The 21,046-nt window shown below is 43.7% G+C and overlaps 2 protein-coding genes across 5 annotated transcripts; both read left to right on the forward strand.

The window, feature by feature from the left end:
• Positions 1-116: 116 nt before the first annotated feature.
• On the forward strand, positions 117-8,217 carry gpd1l (glycerol-3-phosphate dehydrogenase 1 like). Of its 2 annotated transcripts, XM_086113008.1 has the most exons (8): positions 119-315; positions 773-950; positions 1,246-1,386; positions 2,575-2,713; positions 3,170-3,282; positions 3,997-4,233; positions 4,330-4,436; positions 6,753-8,217. In XM_086113008.1, the coding sequence occupies exons 1-8, from the start codon at positions 272-274 to the stop codon at positions 6,847-6,849; spliced, it is 1,056 nt and encodes a 351-aa protein (XP_085969134.1). In that variant the 5' UTR covers positions 119-271; the 3' UTR covers positions 6,850-8,217. The 2 variants fall into 2 exon arrangements, with proteins under 2 accessions (XP_085969135.1, XP_085969134.1); XM_086113009.1 differs by lacking the exons at positions 4,330-4,436; positions 6,753-8,217 and having other exon boundaries at positions 117-315; positions 3,392-4,077.
• A 238-nt stretch (positions 8,218-8,455) lies between these two features.
• On the forward strand, positions 8,456-20,788 carry tcaim (T cell activation inhibitor, mitochondrial). 3 transcript variants are annotated; one of them, XM_086114011.1, is made up of 11 exons: positions 8,456-8,582; positions 9,170-9,271; positions 10,532-10,664; positions 14,690-14,840; positions 14,926-15,181; positions 16,552-16,674; positions 17,381-17,478; positions 18,673-18,764; positions 18,846-19,078; positions 19,162-19,293; positions 20,038-20,788. In XM_086114011.1, exons 2-11 carry the CDS (start codon positions 9,237-9,239, stop codon positions 20,261-20,263), a joined length of 1,479 nt encoding a protein of 492 aa, XP_085970137.1. In that variant the 5' UTR covers positions 8,456-8,582; positions 9,170-9,236; the 3' UTR covers positions 20,264-20,788. The 3 variants fall into 3 exon arrangements, with proteins under 3 accessions (XP_085970137.1, XP_085970138.1, XP_085970139.1); XM_086114012.1 differs by having other exon boundaries at positions 8,558-8,597; XM_086114013.1 differs by having other exon boundaries at positions 8,572-8,686.
• The last annotated feature ends 258 nt before the right edge of the window (positions 20,789-21,046 follow it).

Here is a 21,046-nt window from a genome sequence, read left to right on the forward strand (position 1 = left end):
TCATTGTGCATTTAAATGCGTTAGTTGTGGAAGGAAGCTTCGTGTACAGCAGCTAAAACGTCAGCATTCTTGCTGCTAGCACCAACAGTCAGCAATGCACGGGCTGTGGCGGTCACGTGACCATTGCCTTGCTTCTGGACTACAACCAACTGCCGCAGCTGCTGCATAACTGTCGTTGTATCCGCCAGAGGTTCATTTGGTGTTTCTACAATAAATACGTTTTCGCTAAAGAAAAGAAAAAAAAGGAGGCTAAACTCTACACGTGTCACCCATGGCGTCTCCGCTCAAAGTTTGCATTGTAGGATCCGGAAACTGGTGAGTTTTAACAAGATCTGAGAATCGCGCGACACAGATGATGATTTAACTGATTCAACCCGTTAGAATCCATATGGTTCAGTTTTACGTTTCTTAAATTCTGTACGTGGACTCCTCATACTATAGCTTGCCCGTTGCTAATGTGGGCTATAGCAGAAGCAATTGGGTAGTTTACGGCGTTGTATTGCATTACTGTATCATCATTACAACACTGACGGGAAGGGGCTCTGGTACAGTTAAGTAACTACACATTTATCTTTCAGCAGATGGTTGTTACTACAGAGAGTACGAAGAAAGCATTAGTAGAGCTGTGCTGTAACACTACCCCAAAAAGCCAATTTACAGAAAACAAAATCTTTGCGAAGTGTGGGCAATACTGGCATAAATTGGGCATTCCGTCTTTGCGTAAGTATTTAGTTAAAGTGAGTGTAAAAACCGACCTGTGTTTTGTTTCCAGGGGCTCAGCCATTGCCAGGATCATTGGAAATAATGCAAGGTCATTGCAACATTTTGCGACCACCGTGAAGATGTGGGTGTTTGAAGAAAGCATAAACGGTCGAAAACTCACTGACATTATCAACACTGAGCATGAGAATGTCAAGTACCTGCCTGGATACAAACTGCCGGATAATGTGGTAAGACAATCATCTTTTAGACCATCCTTTCGTTTTAAAATGAATGGGTTTCACACACGCAGTGACAGTATTTTAGTTGCCTTGTCTCTCTCAATCTTGAACACTGTCGTCTTGCCCCGGGCAGCTTCATCTCCTACCCAAATCATCCAAATTCATCCTTAGGCTAAAGTGCATTTCCTTCCTTCCTTGCTTGTGCTGCTTGCATTTGAACTGATCATACATGTCAAGATTTTTCAGCTTCAAATCAGCAAATCAAATCATCGCAGTGTAACTTGTATTTTTTCTGTGTTGACAGGTGGCTGTTCCTCAGCTTTGTGATGCTGCTGAGGGAGCAGACCTTCTGGTGTTTGTGGTGCCCCACCAGTTCATCAGGAAACTGTGCGACGAATTAGTCGGCTGTGTTCCAACAAAAGCTCGGGGAATCACTTTAATAAAGGTAAGAGCAATAACTCCACTTTAATACTAAACTACAAAGGGCCCAGCCCTCCCACTGACAGTGGCTATTTGGCTCAAACATCAGCTCATCAACAACCCCCACCCCCACCCATCACACACACACACACGGAGTGTTGCAAGATGTGTGAGTTCAGCACATTCCACGGAGTGAGTGTTAATTTCATACATTGTCGGACAAATCCTGATGCTCACACACAAGATGTGAACAAGGCTGATTGGCCATGTTATTTGTAGGGCTACGTTGTAAGTACTGTATGTCAGTGTTATTCGTTTAGAAGTGGGAATATAAAACTCAACTATTAAGAGCAAGAAATATTGTGAATTGTACACTCATGGTTCCCAAAAAAATATTTATGGCACTGGAAAGAATATGCTAGCAAATACAGCCAACTTTTCAGTGTATGCTGGTAAAAATGTCATCTGGTCGAGGTACTGGTACTTGATAGTAGGTGGGGCGCGTGGGAATAACAGCAAAGGTGCACTTACTGTGTGTCAACCTGTATACATGAAATAAATAGCTAAGTCGGGATGTGTACTTTGCCATCTAACTTAACTCGCCTTTGTTTTATGAAGGACGGCTTCCCTTTCAGCTTTCTCCCGTGAGCATCTCACATCTCAACAGTAGACAGTAGCTACTCAGTCTATAGAATCTAATTAAGATTATGAAATGCCATTCATCAGATTTTGTTGTGTTCAATGCACACATAAATTGGCTTTAAAAATATATATATAATAATTTCTCTCTGAAGTGACAGGCTGCCTACATTTTGATCAGGGACTTTTTTGAGCTATTATCTGCGGTACATTTTCACTATTGCATTTAAGGACTAAGATGAAAGCCAAGACAACACTTTGCCAAACAAGGTCTGTGTGTGCCCGCATGCAAAACTAAGACTGAAAGTCTTCACAGTATCTAGGTAAAAAAGCTGATTGAAAGAATGTGGACAGACTCATTAATTGGGCAGTCAGATTTATAGTATCGGTGCAACACTAGAACACAGCTGTTGGCTTGCATTGCACTGCATACACCAACTTTTTCAAATCCCTCTCACCAAGAAAAATTGCACTACGTCACTCAGTTCGTCCAATGCGCCTTTTTTGGGGAACATTTGAAAGCATTATTTTTGAGAAATGAGATGCTTGGCCCTTCCATATGTTTTTCTTTCAGGGGATAGATGAAGGACCTGAGGGCCTCAAGCTGATCTCTGACATTATTAGAGAGAAGATGGGCATTGATGTCAGTGTTCTCATGGGCGCCAACATCGCCAATGAAGTGGCAGCTGAGAAGTTCTGTGAAACCACCATCGGTAAGCAGAACAAATGTGAATGAAAAATCATTACATACTGATGTCATAGAAGGATCAGATCTGACCGTGCAGTATAGTATGAGTTAGAATACGTCGTTGCTAAATGTCATACGCAAACTAAATATCATGAAGGGAAACACAAGTACGATGCAAAGTCCTCGAGCAGATCTGAGAATTGAAGGGGCTGTGTTCAGTCATGGTATGGAAAGTTTATTCTAAGAAATATAAAATCATACCGCTAAGACTATAAACCTGGATGGCTTTAGTGTGTTTGGATTTTCAAAGCCGACCCTTAATTCAGGAAAACCACGATTCGAAAGATAGAAAACACATCTTTGAAATACCTCATCTGTGTTGTTAATTTTGAAAAAGCTATCCTGTCTTTGTTAATTTGTCATGTGCATACTTTTCGAGGCAGTTGATGTCCTTTTGTGTTCACGTTGACTTTATATGCAGGCAGCAAAATTCTGGAGAATGGCCTACTATTCAAAGAGCTCTTGCAAACTCCCAACTTCCGGATCACAGTGGTGGATGATGCAGATACTGTGGAGTTGTGTGGAGCTTTGAAGGTACACACAATAATAATACAAGTTCTCACTCATTCAGTTATAGTGCTAAATAATGATTGAGATCAACTGCACCACCGCATTTCTGAGGGTGTCTGTTTTTTTTTTGCAGCGTTCGCGTGAGCTGACTAATGCTTTTGACTTTGTTTGGAAGATGAGAAATGTGAAAGCAGCCTTAGTGCCGCCTACTCTTTTGTCCATCCATTATCTACAGCTGGACCCTATCCAGTCTGACACCGGGCAACGCATTGCATCGCCTCTCCATTTAAAAAAAGAATTCATATACACATGCCAAATTGCTGGAAGAAAAGAAAAGTATACAAAGCATCATACATACTTTTCATCAGCAACCAGCCCATACCTCACCTGGGATAAGTGATCTTTTACACTGCTCAAAACATAAAGGAAGCCCAAATCTCAATGAATCAAGTATTACAGATACAACTCTTTCTTGATTTCAAAGTGTACTTAATGGACAACAAGCACAAGTGAATTCAGAGAATCATACTCAGCATCAAAGTGGAAAAAGGAGATCATGATTCCAACAAACTAACCCCCCCCCCCCCATCCCACCCCATAATATATTTAATTGGGCATGAATTCTACATAGGTTTTTGCTTTTTATGGGCCATTCCGCTCCCTGTCTCCCGCGATTAACGGGGTTCACCGTTACTGAAAACTAATCGGATACTTCCTTTGTCTTCTTGTCTGGGTCAGAACATTGTGGCAGTGGGTGCAGGTTTCTGCGACGGGCTGCGTTGCGGTGACAACACGAAGGCGGCTGTGATTCGTCTGGGCCTGATGGAAATGATAGCTTTTGCCAAACTCTTCTGTAAGAAGGACACCGTTTCCACAGCGACCTTCCTCGAGAGCTGTGGTGTCGCTGACCTTATCACGACCTGCTACGGTGGCCGAAATCGGCGGGTGGCAGAGGCCTTTGCCACGACGGGCAAGGTATAGTAGGACAACATAAATCTGGTGGATGTTTGAAATGAAAACGATAAAGGACGAGTTTAATCTGCGTCTGCCTCACCGACCGCATCTCCCAAGACCATTGAGGAACTGGAGAAGGAGATGCTGAATGGTCAGAAGCTCCAGGGTCCCGCGACCTCAGCTGAGGTCTACCACCTACTCAAGCAGAAGGGCCTGGTGGACAAGTTAGTGTGCAACTTTTTTCTCAATCGACCATCGGTATTGAATTGTCCCTTGCAAATGCAATCATTTAATTATCAGTAGCCAGGAAGGTTATTCGGTCCTTAATGCGAAGAAATAGCTGATGCCAAACCACATACAGAATGAATACACTGGTCAACAGCAAATTTTAATCAGAGATGGCTTTATGTATCCCTAAATGTATTTTTGCCACTGATTCAAAAAAGAAATGCCTAGCACATTAGGTTTTTGATATATTTTCAATTTCCTTTTTTGTCTTGAAGTTTAACCTACACTGTCCACTGTAATGATTGACAACCCGAGTTAAGATGTGTTCTTTAACTTCTAATTAAGTCCTTTTTTTCTAAATAATATAGGACCAAAAAAAAAGATAAGAAAATGAGGAAAATAGAACATTTAATTCAAGTGCATTCATTCAGTGGGGAAAGAAATTCCACATTATTTTTAAAATATTTTTTTCACACTCAAAATTATTAGCAGCCTGATGTTAATATGTTGCACAACCCCTTTTGACCCCAAAACCAAATTTTCTCCAATAATGTTTCACAAGATGGGTGACTGCAAAAAGAGGAATCTTCGAGCGTTCCTCTTTACACAATCTCTCTAAATCATCCCGCGACCTGGGTCTTCTCTTCTGCTCTCTGCTCTTCAGTTCACTCCACAGTTTTTCAATGGGGTTCAGGTCTGGGGACTGGGATGGCTGTTGGAGGAGCTTAATTCTGTGTCTGGTACAATTTTCAGTATGAGAGTATTCTTCTGCAATTAAAAATGATGACATTATTATTTTAAGGCTTTCAACACATCTTAACCAGGGGTGCCAATAATTATGCAGGGCTTAACCGGGGCCAATCCACCTCAGTTCAACCAATGAGTGAAACCCTACTTTTTCAGATTGTGCTGAATATTTTGTGTACACGTACTGTATGTCCTAGCATGGAAGGCCAAATTTCAGCTTGATCGGGTCAACCTTTTCCAATATATTGCAATTTTATTGATTTATTTTTTTCACTTTTTCGTGGAAAATGGCCCTGGCTGCCAAATTTCAAATTGCCTTTTCTCCACAACTGCTGGTCCAATTTCAAAAGCCTGGGTATCTGTGGAAAGGGGCAATCCTAAGGAATCCAAATCCAGCATTTATTTTTGCACCAGAGTACTTTAGACATAAGTGTCCCCTTGACCTCTATTTCGACCTTGAAATTCACAATAAGGGAGACGGCAAACCTCAATGACACAAATATAAAAAATGTAACCCTGGGTGTCAACTACAACATAGAAAAAAAGGGGGGGGGGGTTCCTTTTTTTTAACTTCACTCATACTGTATCAATGTTGATGTTGACATACTGGGTACAAAATTCTTCAGAAGAATCCAATCAGTGTATCTCTATCATACATTTATATACAGTCTCCAAGCTGATGAACTTATGACAGTGAAATGTCAATCACAAACCAAACCTCACAAAAAAATTCACGTGTCCAAGTCTTATGGAAGCTGCAGTGTTGACTGTCATTTACTCCTTTTTTTCCCCTAACAGTGCTTAGAAATCTTTCCCACATATTGATGAGAAAGGATGTAGTTGCTTGTTGAAGGTGATTTCAAGACAGGAATGCTTATTACAGAGTGAGCATCTGAATCGGGTATCCAACAGAAGTCATCTCTTGATGGCCAGTAGAAGGTCTTGGCTGGTCCATATGTGTGCATGAACTTTACCCTGGAGTCACCAAATTCTTCTGAAACGTCCTCCACCAGACCAATCCATGGGAGGCTATTGTAGATGCAGCACAAAATGCATTCATGCTCATCACTCGAGGGTCCTTGAACATGCTGAACTGCAACCAAATCAGGAGGGCTTTCCTGTTGACTGAGTTTGTAGACATGCATCTGTGTCAAGGAGATGGGTTCAAACCGAATCGCGAGAGTACCGGTAAGTGCCTTTGACAGTCAGGGCAAGATTGAATCTGTTCTTCATCTTATTCTCACAACGATCCACATCGTCTAGCGGAACATGGAATATATAATGATGATGATGAAAACCTGATGTGCTAGAGAAAAATTAGCGTAGATTTGGAATCAGCACAAAAAAAATGTCTGGAAAAATATGCAACATCTCTACGTTGAAATTTGTTGACCAATGATATTTTTGTGACAATTTGAATTTTGGGCCCATATCAGACAGCTGCAGCTCCAAAGGTGGGCGTGCTTACTATAGTGATTTTGAAGCAGCAACATGTAATTATATGCACTGGTGTATAATGCCACCTACCGTAGCTTTTGAATGTGACTTCATTGTCCTGTCTCCAGGTTCCCTCTTTTCTCTGCGGTCTATCACATTTGTTTTGAGGGGAAACCGGTCCAGGAGATGATCTCTTGTCTGCAGTGCCATCCAGAGCACATGTGATAACTGCATGGACGTCAGCAATATTTCATGCTAATCATTTCTTTCTTTAGCGCGATGAAACCGCTGTCCTTGGTTATGCTTCAAGGCAAGTCATGACAGTATGGTCAATATTTGCACTCTGTTGAAGGCCAATGTAATTTGATCAAATGGTGCATATTCCAGTGTACTGGTCAAGCGATATTAAACTTAACATGAAGGATACTTTCTTTTTTGATGCAAAGAAATGTAGACGGGAAGGACTCAAGGTAGTAACGGTAGAGAAGAATAACATGACTACATACAAAACTTAACTAACAGATGAAAAGAAATTACACCTACAGATGCGGTTTGCTTTTACTTTTTGTAAGACATACTGGTATTTACTTCTATATATTATATTTACTACGCATTTTATTACTGAATTGTTTTGTGCATTTTTACATGGTATATTGCATTTTGTTATAAAACATAAATCAAACCTCTGTCAGTCTGCTGCAGTGAGGTGTATTATGTGTGAGCCAAACCTGCTTTTTGCTTAGACCCTTGATGCTTTTTTATTTTTATTTTTTAAAGGACAACTTGTCAGTTATCACATGTCCCTTCCAGTACAATTCTTCCCTCAGGTCTGGATGAAAGCTATAAAATGGCCAGTCTTTGACTCTTCAGCTAGAAATGAAATATTTAAAAGCTAGTTTTGTAGGAAGGTATTCTCACCTTAAAGCTTTCACAATAATGTACACTCCCAAGTTAATGTTTAAAGTTTGTTTCACAGAATTATAGCGTCAGTTGGCCTACCAGAGCTGCTAATGATCATATGCTCAAGACAACAAAAACACCAGCTGTTATTCCACTGCCAGACCGATGGTGCATAATTGTCTTCTAGATCTCTTTGTTTACAGTATGTCCTGGACTGAATAACAACAAAGAAGCCTTAATGATTCACAGTACTGAATAAGAAGTTATGTATGATTTGTCTGTCATTCAGATTTGTACGGTATTTATATGCCTTTACTTCTCAGGAAAATCAGTTTCAATGTTGCCTATTGTGAAAAGCATCTCAAGAGAAAAAAAACCCACATATCATAATCAACATGGTCCTGATTGCATCCCATTCAGGAGTTTTCGGGAGCTGACTGTCCACTGCTTTCTGTCTGAGGTCTGCCACTATAACAATCATATAATGCCTATCACTTATTAAATGTTTGCCTTTATTACAAAAATGCTCTTACACATTTTTTGGGTGTGTGTTTCACTAGTCTCTCTGAACATATATGAAACGTATCCTGCAGAATAAAATGTGCATATGTACCACTTCTCTGTTTTTGTCACTATGTGGGATAATGTCTTTTTTTCTGCAATGTATTTGATTTGAATAAAATGATAAAATTATGCATTTTAATGTGTGGGTGACAACAGATTCCTTACTTTCAAAGTAAAGCTCCAGGGCCCAGATTTGGCCTGCCACGGCCCTCAAAGCAAATAGTGTCAACTTTGTGTTTCTTCAGACACAAAACTAATTTAGGTGAATACCAATTGCCTGAAATTCTAAAATAATAAAAACAGAAAAATACAATGGCAATTCCTACGCTTTTCACTTGATGACCACTTCAACGTACGGTACAGTAAAGACGTCCATCAGCGAAGGCTCCTCCCGTCCAGCTGGAGGCACTAAATGGCGAATATTTCGCCAAAGAAGAAACCGGCGAAGACTGAAGACACCAACCAGCAGGCAGCTAACATGAGCACCAGGCAAGGCAAGGCAAACTCCAGTCAGCACAGTGCAGTATTTATCTCCTAAAGACTTTCACTTGCCAGTTTAATACCACCTATTAAATGTCTTTCTTGTGTCGGACCAACAGTAAGGATGAAATGTCACGTTCTCACGGCTAGTCATGTTATTGAAGCTCGTAGGAGCCATGACTTGGTGCATTTAATTCTAACGCAACAAACAGGAATGACAGTTGCACCTATTACGTAATATAGTTGTTTGGGCTGGACTAATATTGGTCATGTATTCAATTCCTTATTGCGAGAATGAATGTGTTAAAGACAATAACATCCTTGTGAAACGTAGTTTATGCTATCTCACCCCATCAATGCATGCCATAACTTGTCACGCAGGTGGCATATGTTCGACTTCCAGAATGTTGATATGAAGTGACTAAACTTTTACTTCTCTTGAAAATTGTCCTTTTTTTCAATGGTGTCGTATGAGTGGCTTTCGACATTAATGGTGGTAAAAGTTTTAACTGATCTATCTTGCTCTAATTTTTTATCGAACAAGTTTGAACAGAACTGTGTAGACTTTAAATATCCACTGCACTGTCATTTGTGACGGCAGGACTGCTGATGGAGCCGTTGCTGGGATCATGAGCTAAAGTTAATCTGTCCACCACTCAGCATCAACTATGTCTGTCCACTGCCTCCTCCGCTGCACCATCAGGTAACTGGAGCGCGTTGGGCTATTCAGAACAAAATCGATATTAAGGTTAGGTTAAAAGAGGTGGTGGCTTTTATCTCGAGAGCCACATGAACTACAGTTAGGTTAAGTTGATATATACTGTATTTTATACATTTGGGTGCTTTTGAAATAAAACAGATGATCGAGTATAGACATAAATCTGTACAAAGAGATTTAACCGATGCATGACATGTCATGTCATGGAGCATTCTAGAGTGATGTGAATTTCATGCAGAATTCATCTATTTTGTTGAGGGGCTTAAAAATAGAAGAACAAAATGTGAATTAATTGTAAATCTTTAATACTTCATTGAAACCTATTGACATCACCGATGGACAAACAAGTAGCCCAAAACCTAAATTGCTGCTTGTTTGTGGGTATTTTTCCTCCTTACTTACTCATTTTAAAATACACAGTAGCAATTCATTATTATGTGTCTATACTGTACTCTTTGTTTTATTTCCCTTTGCTATGTGACACACATACAATTCTGATTCTGACTTCGCTGAAGCTCTTGAGTCATGAACATACGATAACATACATACATACTTAAGTGATTATGTGGATCAGAATCAGAATCAGAATCATCTTTATTGGCCAAGTATGTAGAACACACAAGGAATTTGTCTCCGGTATAACACGCTGCATTAGTAGCATCGTAAACAACAAATCATTGAACCATTTTAGAGTAACCAGTAGCAGTATTTGTAGTACAAGAAGAGTGACTACGTCAGTGACTGTTTAAGGAGTTAATGGCTAGAGGGAAGAAGCTGTTTAAGTGTCTACTGGATTTGGTGCGCATGGATCTGTAGCGTCTGCCTGAGGGGAGTATCTGGAAAAGGTGGTGGGCAGGGTGCGGGGGATCCAGGAGGATTTTTTGAGCAATTTCCGTGTGATTGACTGGTAACTGTTCGAGGAACTATGCCGTGTCTCCCGCGAAGTCTGGTGGGATTGGCTCCAATTACCTGTGACCTTAATGAGGACAAGCAATGTAAAATATGGATTGATGGATGTATTGAACCAGTTCATGACGATATATCAGAGAACACTACTTTCATTTCTCTTCCTCGAAACTGAACAACGTGAATTAGAATGTGCTCCAAGGGAAAGCACTTCTCTTAGGTTGGCATATTAGTGTCTAACATTGTTTTTGTAGTGTGTGTGAGTGTTCAGTATTTTTATGCTACTCTTTGAAGAGGTTTCTCTGTTCATATTTTATTTTGTTTTGTTTTTTTCTGTAGACTGGAAAGAAAACATGTAGCCACACATTTATTTCTGCAAAGAGCTCTGTCTGGAGCAGACGCTGTCAATGCTCTCAGACCATTTTACTTTGCCGTCCATCCTGACTTCTTTGGTCAATATCCCAGGGAACGGGTAAGTCAGTCATTCATGCATCCAGAATTTTGCGTTTCCTTGACCTTGCCAAAAATCCATCGTGATTTGCTTTATGAATATATGTGCCTATGAATATAAGGTAGACTCTGGATGATTGAATGCAGTGGTTCTCAAGCTTTTTTTTTCGAAATGTCCCTCGCCCCGCTTTGGAGGATGCACCCCACAACGCAATATCTGTTGTAGCAAAAGTGGTCAAGGTTAACTTTTATTAAGGGGTTAAAAAAAAAGGAAATTTATTTGATTTAGAAGAGCAACCCAATTGGCATGAATGTCAGTTTCCGACAAGTCAAAATGTTAATATTATTTATTAAAATGCGATACTGCATATTTCCACTGAATTACCAACAATTCATAGTCAATGATCACAATCCTCATGAAAAGTTTCCGATGTGGAATATTTCCAAAATCGCCCAACTTACATTGCCATGGAAATTTACCCGAACGTTTCCATAAATCGAGCGAAAAATGTCTCCCCCTTTGCACCCCAGTCATGATGAGCAACACAAAGTCTGTGCCAGCTGCCACATAGACGATTGGTGGAACAACCTGGCCTTGCCATTCCGTGTCACTGCTGTTTATACTGGACAGGAAGATGGAAAAAGCCACAAATAGTCTTGTTTTTTGCATTGGAAACAAATTGGGCCGTTACCTGCCAGACCTAATGGATGGAGTTGTGATGAAATATAGTTTGTGTATGGCAGTGGGCATCCACTCTGTAATTTTCATCACCACCACCAACAAGACAGAAGTAGAACCATTGAATCAGGACCTCCATGACACCATGGTGGCGCTCTGCTGAATGGCATTTGAGCAAAATTTGTAATGCCAGATTTCGCAGAAATTCCTTCCTCGAAATCTGGCTGTCCCCAAAGGATTTGTCCAATGTTTGTAACGTCACGCCGCTGGAGGCTCGTTGCATTATATTTGTATGAGGTGTTTATGGGTCTTCCCATGGGCTCACCACCCATGAGAGGGGCCAAAGGGGTCGGGTGCAATGTGAGCTGGGCGGCAGCCAAAGGCGGGGACCCTGGCGGTCCGATCCTCGGCTGCAGAAGCTAGCTCTTGGGACATGGAATGTCACCTCTCTGGCAGGGAAGGAGCCCGAGCTGGTGTGTGAGGCAGAGAATTTCCGACTGGATATAGTCGGACTTGCCTCCACACACAGCCTGGGTTCTGGTACCAGTTCTCTCGAGAGGGGTTGGACTCTCTTCCACTCTGGAGTTGCTCAAGGTGAGAGGCGCAGAGCAGGTGTGGGCATACTCATTGCCCCCCGGCTCAGTGCCTGTACATTGGGGTTCACACCGGTAGACGAGAGGGTTGCCTCCCTCCGCCTTCGGGTGGGTGGACGGGTCCTGACTGTTGTTTGTGCATATGCACCAAACAGCAGCTCAGCATACCCACCCTTTTTGGAGTCCTTGGAGGGTGTGCTGGAGAGTACTCCTGCTGGGGACTCCCTTGTTCTGCTGGGGGACTTCAATGCTCACGTGGGCAATGACAGTGAGACCTGGAGGGGCGTGATTGGGAGGAACGGCCCCCCCGATCAGAACTCGAGTGGTGTTTTGTTATTGGATTTCTGTGCTCGCCACGGATTGTCCATAACGAACACCTTGTTCAAACATAAGGGTGTCCATATGTGCACTTGGCACCTAGGCCGCAGTTCGATGATCGACTTTGTAGTTGTATCATCGGATTTGCGGCCGCATGTTCTGGACACTCGGGTGAAGAGAGGGGCGGAGCTGTCAACTGATCACCACCTGGTGGTGAGTAGGCTCCGCTGGTGGGGGAAGATGCCGGTCCGTCCTGGCAGACCCAAACGTATTGTGAGGGTTTGTTGGGAGCGTCTGGCGGAATCCCCTGTCAGAAGGAGTTTCAACTCCCACCTCCGACAGAGCTTTTCCCATGTTCCGGGGGAGGCGGGGGACATTGAGCCCGAGTGGACCATGTTCCGTGCCTCTATTGTTGAGGCGGCCAATCTGAGTTGTGGCCGTAAGGTGGTTGGTGCCTGTCGTGGCGGCAACCCCCGTACTCGCTGGTGGACACCAGCAGTAAGGGATGCCGTCAAGCTGAAGAAGGAGTCCTATCGAGCCTTTATGGCCTGTGGGACCCCAGAGGCAGCTGACGGGTATCGACTGGCCAAGCGGAACGCAGCTTCGGTGGTCGCCGAGGCAAAAACCAGAGCGTGGGAAGAGTTCGGTGAGGCCATGGAAGCCGACTTCCGGACGGCTTCGAGGAAATTCTGGTCCACCATCCGACGTCTCAGGAGGGGGAAGCAGTGCACCACTAACACTGTGTACAGTGGGGATGGGGCGCTGCTGACTTCGACTCGGGACGTTGTGAATCGGTGGGCAGAGTACTTCGAAGACCTCCTCAACTCCACCAACACGCCTTCCTTGGAGGAAGCAGAGCCTGGGGACTCTGAGGTGGGCTCTCCTATCTCTGTGGTTGAAGTCACCGATGTGGTTAAAAAGCTCCTCGGTGGCAAGGCCCCGGGGGTGGATGAGATCCGCCCGGAGTTCCTCAAGGCTCTGGATGCTGTGGGGCTGTCCTGGTTGACACGCCTCTGCAACATCGCGTGGTCAACAGGGAGAGTGCCTCTGGATTGGCAGACTGGGGTGGTAGTCCCTCTTTTTAAAAAGGGGGACCGGAGGGTGTGTTCCAACTACAGAAGGATCACACTCCTCAGCCTCCCTGGTAAGGTCTATTCGGGGGTGCTGGAGAGGAGGGTCCGTCAGGAAGTCGAGCCTCAGATTGAGGAGGAGCAGTGTGGTTTTCGTCCCGGCCGTGGAACAGTGGACCAGCTCTACACCCTTAGCAGGGTCCTCGAGGGTATGTGGGAATTCGCCCAACCAGTCTACATGTGTTTTGTGGACTTGGAGAAGGCGTTTGACCGTGTCCCTCGGGGAGTTCTGTGGGGGGTGCTTCGTGGGTATGGGGTACCGAACCCCCTGATAAGGGCTGTTCGGTCACTATACCACCGATGTCAGAGTTTGGTTCGCATTGCCGGCAGTAAGTCGGAATCGTTTCCAGTGGGGGTAGGACTCCGCCAAGGCTGCCCTTTGTCGCCGATTCTGTTCATAACCTTTATGGACAGAATTTCTAGGCGCAGCCGAAGCGTTGAGGGGATCCGTTTTGGGGGCCTCAGTATTGCATCCCTGCTTTTTGCAGATGATGTGGTGCTGTTGGCTCCTTCAAACAGGGCTCTCCAACTCTCACTGGAGCATTTCGCAGCCGAGTGTGAAGCGGTTGGGATGAAGATCAGCACCTCCAAATCTGAAACCATGGTCCTCAGTCGGAAAAGGGTGGAGTGTCCCCTCCGGGTCGGGGAGGAGATCTTGCCCCAAGTGGAGGAGTTCAAGTATCTTGGGGTCTTGTTCACGAGTGGGGGCAGTAGGGAGCGGGAGATCGACAGGCGGATCGGTGCAGCGTCTGCTGTGATGCGGACGTTGTATCGGTCTGTCGTGGTGAAGAAGGAGCTGAGCCAAAGGGCGAAGCTCTCAATTTACCGGTCGATCTACGTTCCAACCCTCATCTATGGTCACGAGCTATGGGTCGTGACCGAAAGAACGAGATCCCGGCTACAAGCGGCCGAAATGAGTTTTCTCCGCAGGGTGTCCGGGCTCTCCCTTAGAGATAAGGTGAGAAGCTCGGACATCCGGGAGGGGCTCAGAGTCGAGCCGCTTCTCCTCCACATCGAGAGGAGCCAGATGAGGTGGCTTGGGCATCTGATTCGGATGCCCCCTGAGCGCCTCCCTGGTGAGGTGTTCCGGGCATGTCCCACCGGGAGGAGACCCCGAGGAAGACCCAGGACACGCTGGAGAGACTATGTCACCCAGCTGGCCTGGGAACGTCTCGGGATCCCCCGGGGAGAGCTGGAAGAAGTAGCTAGGGAGAGGGAAGTCTGGGCTTCCCTGCTAAAGCTGTTGCCCCCGCGACCCGGCCCCGGATAAGCGGTAGATGATGGATGGATGGATGGATGGTGTTTATGGGTTTGATTTGATTTACAGGAAGTGAATGAAAATTCCTTAAAGAGGTTAAATGGCTATTTGGAAAATCTCCTGAAACCTGGCTCACGTTCAGTTCAGCCGATGAAGCTCACTTTTTATGTGAGAGACACAAAAGACAGCAGTGACATGCAGCAAGATCTTCTGACCTCAGGTACAGATTTTCTACTGCAATATTGACCACCGTGTCCATCTGTTGTCTTACTATACAAGCTTGAAACATTCATACTTGGTTTAAGGGTTCCGTTCAGTGAGCTTTGTCTTGCGCACCAGCGATGTCCTGAGCACAGTGACGAATGTGTTGAAGTCCTGCAGTCTGCCCATGGAGCACATGAAGGAACTTGAAGCGGTTGCTAAATCTACCCAAAGTCCAGCTGAAGCCGCCATTCCTTTCTCCAGACCCATCAAGTGGGATAAGAGCTACTATACCTTCACTGGCTTCAGAGACCCTGAGGTGGAGCTGCAGCATGCCGCAAGAGTTGAGCCGACTCTCAAGTTAGTCACAATGGAGACTAATTTGTTTGACTGACTTATTTGCTTGTACACACATAGTTGAGTCACGAGACGAGTGGCTAATTGACATAATACCCGTCTCCACGCTGAATTTCTCTGTCAAAGATTTGGCAGTCTGCCACTTTCAAACTATGGCCAGGCTACACTGTCTCTCAATAGTCACATTCATGTAAGGTTGATAAGACTAAAACATTCATTCATTCATTCATCTTCCGAACTGCTTTATCCTCACTAGGGTCGCGGTGGGTGCTGGAGCCTACCCTAGCTGTCTTCGGGGGCAGTAGGCGGGCGACACCCTGAATTGGTTGCCAGCCAATCGCAGGGTACACAGAAATAAACAACCATGCATGCCCACACTCACACCTAGGGACAATTTAGAGTGTTCAATCCACCTGCTATGCATGCTTTTGGAATGTGGGAGGAAACCGGAGCACCCGGAGAAAACCCACGCAGGCCCGGGGATAACATGCAAACTCCACACAGGGAGGCCGGAGCTGGAATTGAACCAGTACCTCCGCACTGTGAAGTCGACGTGCTAACCTCTGGACTACCGGGCCGCCCAGACTAAAACATATTACTAATAAATACCGTACTGTAACAATCAAACTTTACCTTTTGAAATGGGAACTGTAATCTTGAGATGATGAATAGAAGGGGCGACTGGGGCAGATGGTCGTCAACGTGATACGCGTTGTCAATGACGTTTTATAAGCCATGGTTTCTTCAGCATGGTTTTTTTCTACATCTGAGGTGTCCAAAAAATAGGCAAAAAAGTCTTCAATTTTTTTTTAAGTAACATGGTTTTTTTTAATGTATTTTAACACAAAGATGATAAGTCAGCTTTCATAGAGGACTACAGAAATCTGACAATATATATAGATGAGAGACTGAAAATCTGAGGTTTTTGACAATTCAAACAATGGCTCTAAATGATTAATCGATGATCAAAATTATTAAGTTCAGTATCGATCAGGTGTCCATTAATCGTTGTAGCTCTTATTACATGTTTTCAACAGTTGTTGACACAATGACGGTGGGGGAATTTGGGTTTGGCAATATTTCCCCTGAATTCCTCACATATGCGTAAGCTCATGCACTAATTGACAACTGTGATTCTGTGACTTGATTATGAAGTGCTGTCTTCATGAGGGAAAATGCAATTCATGCTGTCTTTATCGGGGCTCACATTTTTGTTTTTGCGGTTCACCCTTGCTGTTTTTTTTTTTTTTTTTACATGGGGCTCAACAAACAGGTGATGAGGAGTAACCAAAACACTTCACTCTCTGTTGGTGACTGCTGGCATAAACTTGCATCTAAATGTACATAGTGTAATTTGATCTTTTCTTTGGCAGCATGTGGCTTCAAAACAATGAGTCAGAAGCGACGAAGAAGCACAATGATAGTCTTCCTCGGAGAGAAGAACTCAAACGGTTGAAAAAGGAACTGTGCCAAAAATTTGACCTGGCAGACATCAGGTACACTCATCGTTCACAAAAAATTCATGAAAACATCAAATCGCCTTGAACCAACACAAAAACAGATTAAACTGAGAGCGACAGAATTTGAGTCGCCAATTTTAGGACTTGTGACTTGTTTGGCTAAAACTTAGGAAAGACAAAGCATATAACTTTGATACATGTCATTTGTTCAAACATGGCAACCTACTGCATGCTAGACTTGCTGCTTCCCCAATGTAATCTAACTCGCTTCAAACCTTTATTTACAAACCCTAATTCAAATTCAGTTGTCAACATGAAAAGGATATTGCTTTAAAAATTTTTACAGACTTAGAGCATGTTTTATTTTGAATACAAAAAAAACCCATTAAACAGGCAACTACTTTACTACTAAGTAAACTACTTTTTGTTAAGATATTGTAAATAGCACCAAACAGATTTTTCATGCATGCACCTAATTGTGATTGTCAGTGCTATATGGAAGGGACTTACTGTACACAGGAATGATTACCTCCATCATTAGAGTAATTCGACTGGTTTTAGGGGTTAAAAGAAACGGTTCTTTTTCTTGTTTCCTTTTTGAATGAACATGGAACAAAAATAATTGTCTTTTAGGGGGGCTGGAACAGTTGACATTTCACTTCATTTTAAGACAGGATGAGTGTGCATCAGCCCACGGCAAATTTAGCATGTGTTGCCATATTACATGAGGTCCAATGTGCAGGTGGCAGCGCAGTTGGGGAGTGACCCACAGGTGCTCTCAGCTTCAGAGTCTGAATCGACTGGCTGTGCAAAATCCAGAGGCCATGTTCAACCTGCAAGGTAAAAAAAGAAAACTGGCACTGGGGCCATGATCAGCTCATTTCATGTGATATTATTCTGTCTGTTGGAACAACGGTCAGCGCTGCCTCGTTGAGATTCTTGTGGTCTATTACAAGCATATACTACTAAATGTTAAACTGTGTCATGGTGCGGTAGTATCCCTTCTTTTCAGATTTATGGATGTCACACTCCACTAGCATTAAGCAGTTTGCCAAGTCAAGGTAGGCGATGCTGACGGACCGAAAAGGATTCAATACCGGTAGTTTAATTAAAGGAACGATTGTGTTGACGCACATAAAATGTTACAACATGAGGGACAACCTTGAGCTGCCTGAAAATTGTAGATGTGTATCATATGCACAGTAAAACCAATGATAGCACTAAACAATGAATCTGGGTGTTTACAACAAGCCATACAGAAAGCCATTGCCATGTCGGGCATCTTGACATGGGGGCAGAATAAGTACATATTACACTAAGGGTGGGTTTTTTTTTCCAACGGCTCAATTCATAATCACCATCAGGTGCCTTCCGTGGTTGCATGCATATAACAACTCACCTCTTGCCTACGCCACTTGTCGAATGCAGTACGACGACTAGAGTTCCTGCTTCTGCGGGGGTTGAAGTCGCATTTGCCGAAAGAAAGATCATTGGCACGGGAGCCGGTTTCAGCCTGGGTCCAATTAACACTCGCGCACCTGATGTGATCTGCTCAATGTTTGCTGAACCATTATTTCTGTATCCCTTGGAATGGTGAAGAAACTTTTGCCACTCCCTTCACCATTAGTGCAACCAACTGCTACACAATGAAAGAACCATTAAGTGCTAATAAAGCACGTGGAGAGCGACTGAACATGAAGAGCAAACAACTGCATGCCACAGTAGCCACTAAATTGTTTGTCTTCTGAGGTCACAGCTCCGCAAATACCCGAAGACGAGATGATGCGAGATTGAAACCGCAGATTTGAATTGTACTTCGTGATTGAACTGCTGATTACCATTTATCGAATTACTTTTCAGTGATGGCTATGCATTGTAAAGGGGTTCTTGAGGTCTCAAGGAAAACGTTCCAATCTTTGTTTTCTGACCTCTAAGGTGAAATGTTGTACCGCCGTATCTTGTCATCCAAAAACAAGTTCCACTTGATGATGAATGAGCTCATGTCAATTTCCTTCCTTTCCTTTTATCATCCAGGTTACACCGTTGTGTTTGCTGACCAATCTGGGATGAACGCCTCTGGCCATGTCATGCTGGGAACTACGGACGTTCACCACCAGTGGACCAAAGTAATGCGCTTCCTTCCATCTGCCTTGAGGCATGTTAAGTCTCCCCTCTGTGCTCACCTGCGGGGCTCGTGTGCTTCACAGATGTTTGAGCAGCTTCCCGCCTTCCGTATCCTGCAGCAGCAGACAGAGTGGCTCAAGGAGAGGATCAGTCTCCTCCTGGGTGGGACTCGCGTCGTTCACACAGAGAGGCTGGGACCGGTAGAGCCCATCACAGAGCTCTATGGCACCCTTTACACCTTCCATAACAATCTGATATCGCAGAGGCTTTGTCTCCACCCCAGAAGCCTTGAGGGGCTCAACATGATATTGGAGAAGTACACGCTCTCATTTTTTTAATGATCAGTGTGGCCTGGACATTCTCGGTGAAGATGACATGATTTGACTTCATTTCCATCAGGGGCCGCTCGAGTCCCAGCCTTCATGAAATGGGGCACTTCATCATACCTACCAACTGTGACCCCCCCAAGCTGCGGGCTTTCCTCCAGAGCCACGCACCCAATGCCAGACAACGCAGTCAACGGAAAAAAATGTGAGTCGTACATAAATAAAGCAAAACTCATTTTGGTTCATTCGGTGTGTTAACAGCTAACTTCTTTGAAATATAAATAAGCACTTGTTTTAGCCAAAACAAATGATTTCTCAGGAATAATCAGGCTCAATAAAAATAACCCCAAATACTTATTTGACACGTTCAGAGGGAGACCCCCATCTCCGAAGGCCACTCTCTGCAGAGTTTTCATCTTGTTAAATGGATTTTTTATATCATTCTAGCAAACATTGTATACCAATATTGTGTCGAACGTTGCACACTCGGCATCCGTTGCAGCCTGGCCATCCTGGAAGGGGGATTCTCCCATCTAACTCTGGAACTCACTTCCTCCCAACATTCGTAATATTGACTCTCTTTCCATATTCAAAACCCAGCTCAAAACCCACCTATTCAGACTTGCCTACCCGCCTTAAATCTTTCTTTCTTTGTCTATTATTTTATCTGTGTTTTACTATTGCTCTTGGTTGTACAGTGTCCTTGAGTGTTATGAAAGGCGCTTGCAAATGTGATGTATTATTATTATTATTATTATTATCTGCGGCCCCTTCTCAAGGTTTCTCCCCCCCCCCCCCCCAGATGTTTTTTTTTTTTAGTTTTTCCTTGCCCCCCTGGTCAGGGGGTGCCGTGATCACTTGTCAACTGTGGTCATGTGAAGCCATTTAGGGTCTGTTTGCGATTCAGGGCTATATAAAATAAATGTGACTTGACTTTGTGTATGCGCAGGCTGCAGGCAGAAGAGGAGGCTGTGATGAAGATGTGTCTCCAGAGTCTTTCTCTTCGGGGTCTTTCCAAGGAGCCCAGTATCACCTCCAGCCAGATGATTCTTTGCTGTAAAAAGCTGTTGCAGCAGCGTTCACCCCTCTTGCTGGGCCTCCATATTTGTGTTTCTCACTTCTACTCAGTAATGCAGGACGGAGACCTCTGCATCCCCTGGGACTGGAAAGGTTGAACCTGAGGAGGTTCAGTAAGTCCGCAACGTACCGTTTGCAGTTTTGTTTGTACCAGGTAACAAGTATTTTATAGCAGTCAACAAGAATTGAAGGAGAAACAATGTAGTATTAAAGGCAGTCAGTTCACATTGAGCTAACTAAATGGCCATTTAGTTCACTGATATTTTAATAAATGATGAATCATTTAAGAAGCGGCACTTTATTCTTTGCTGAAGAGGACCAAATAGAGGATCTCTGTCAGTGTGTAAACTGTAAATAGGTTTTGCCATTGCTTTACTTGAGTATTTGGGAAACGTGATGATTCAGCCGCAAGTCTGTAACATTGGTTGTGTTCAGGTGGGATCAGTCAAGACAATGTAAATTCAACTTAACAGTTAGGTCTGTTTCATTTTGTACTTATGTACACGTGGCTCAGTCCTTTGGCAGTTATTTGGATACACGTGGCAGTGAACTGTTCCCTGTTTTGTGCACTTTATTGTGGAATTTCGTTTTAAACCAAAATAAAAGTTGCCTTATTCAACTGATCTGCTTGGGATTAGACCATGGCTCGTTCTTTCTCACTCATCCACCAGTTATATTGTCAAATGTTTAGCAGCTAAATATGATTATTTTGGATTCAGTCAAGCCCTTTTGAAATGTGATTTGTGAAAAGAACTATAATCAATCAATTGTGTGTGCATTCGTAGTGGCAGTACATCCGCCTCACAGTGGAGATGTTGAGTTTGAATCTTGGCTCAGGACTTCTTGTGTGAAGTTTGAATTTTCTCCACCTCAAAAGGTGT

This window comes from Hippocampus guttulatus, chromosome 6, assembly GCF_054856545.1.
Source record: "Hippocampus guttulatus isolate MCC_2025c chromosome 6, RoL_Hgut_1.0, whole genome shotgun sequence".
In the NCBI taxonomy this organism is placed as follows: domain Eukaryota; kingdom Metazoa; phylum Chordata; class Actinopteri; order Syngnathiformes; family Syngnathidae; genus Hippocampus; species Hippocampus guttulatus.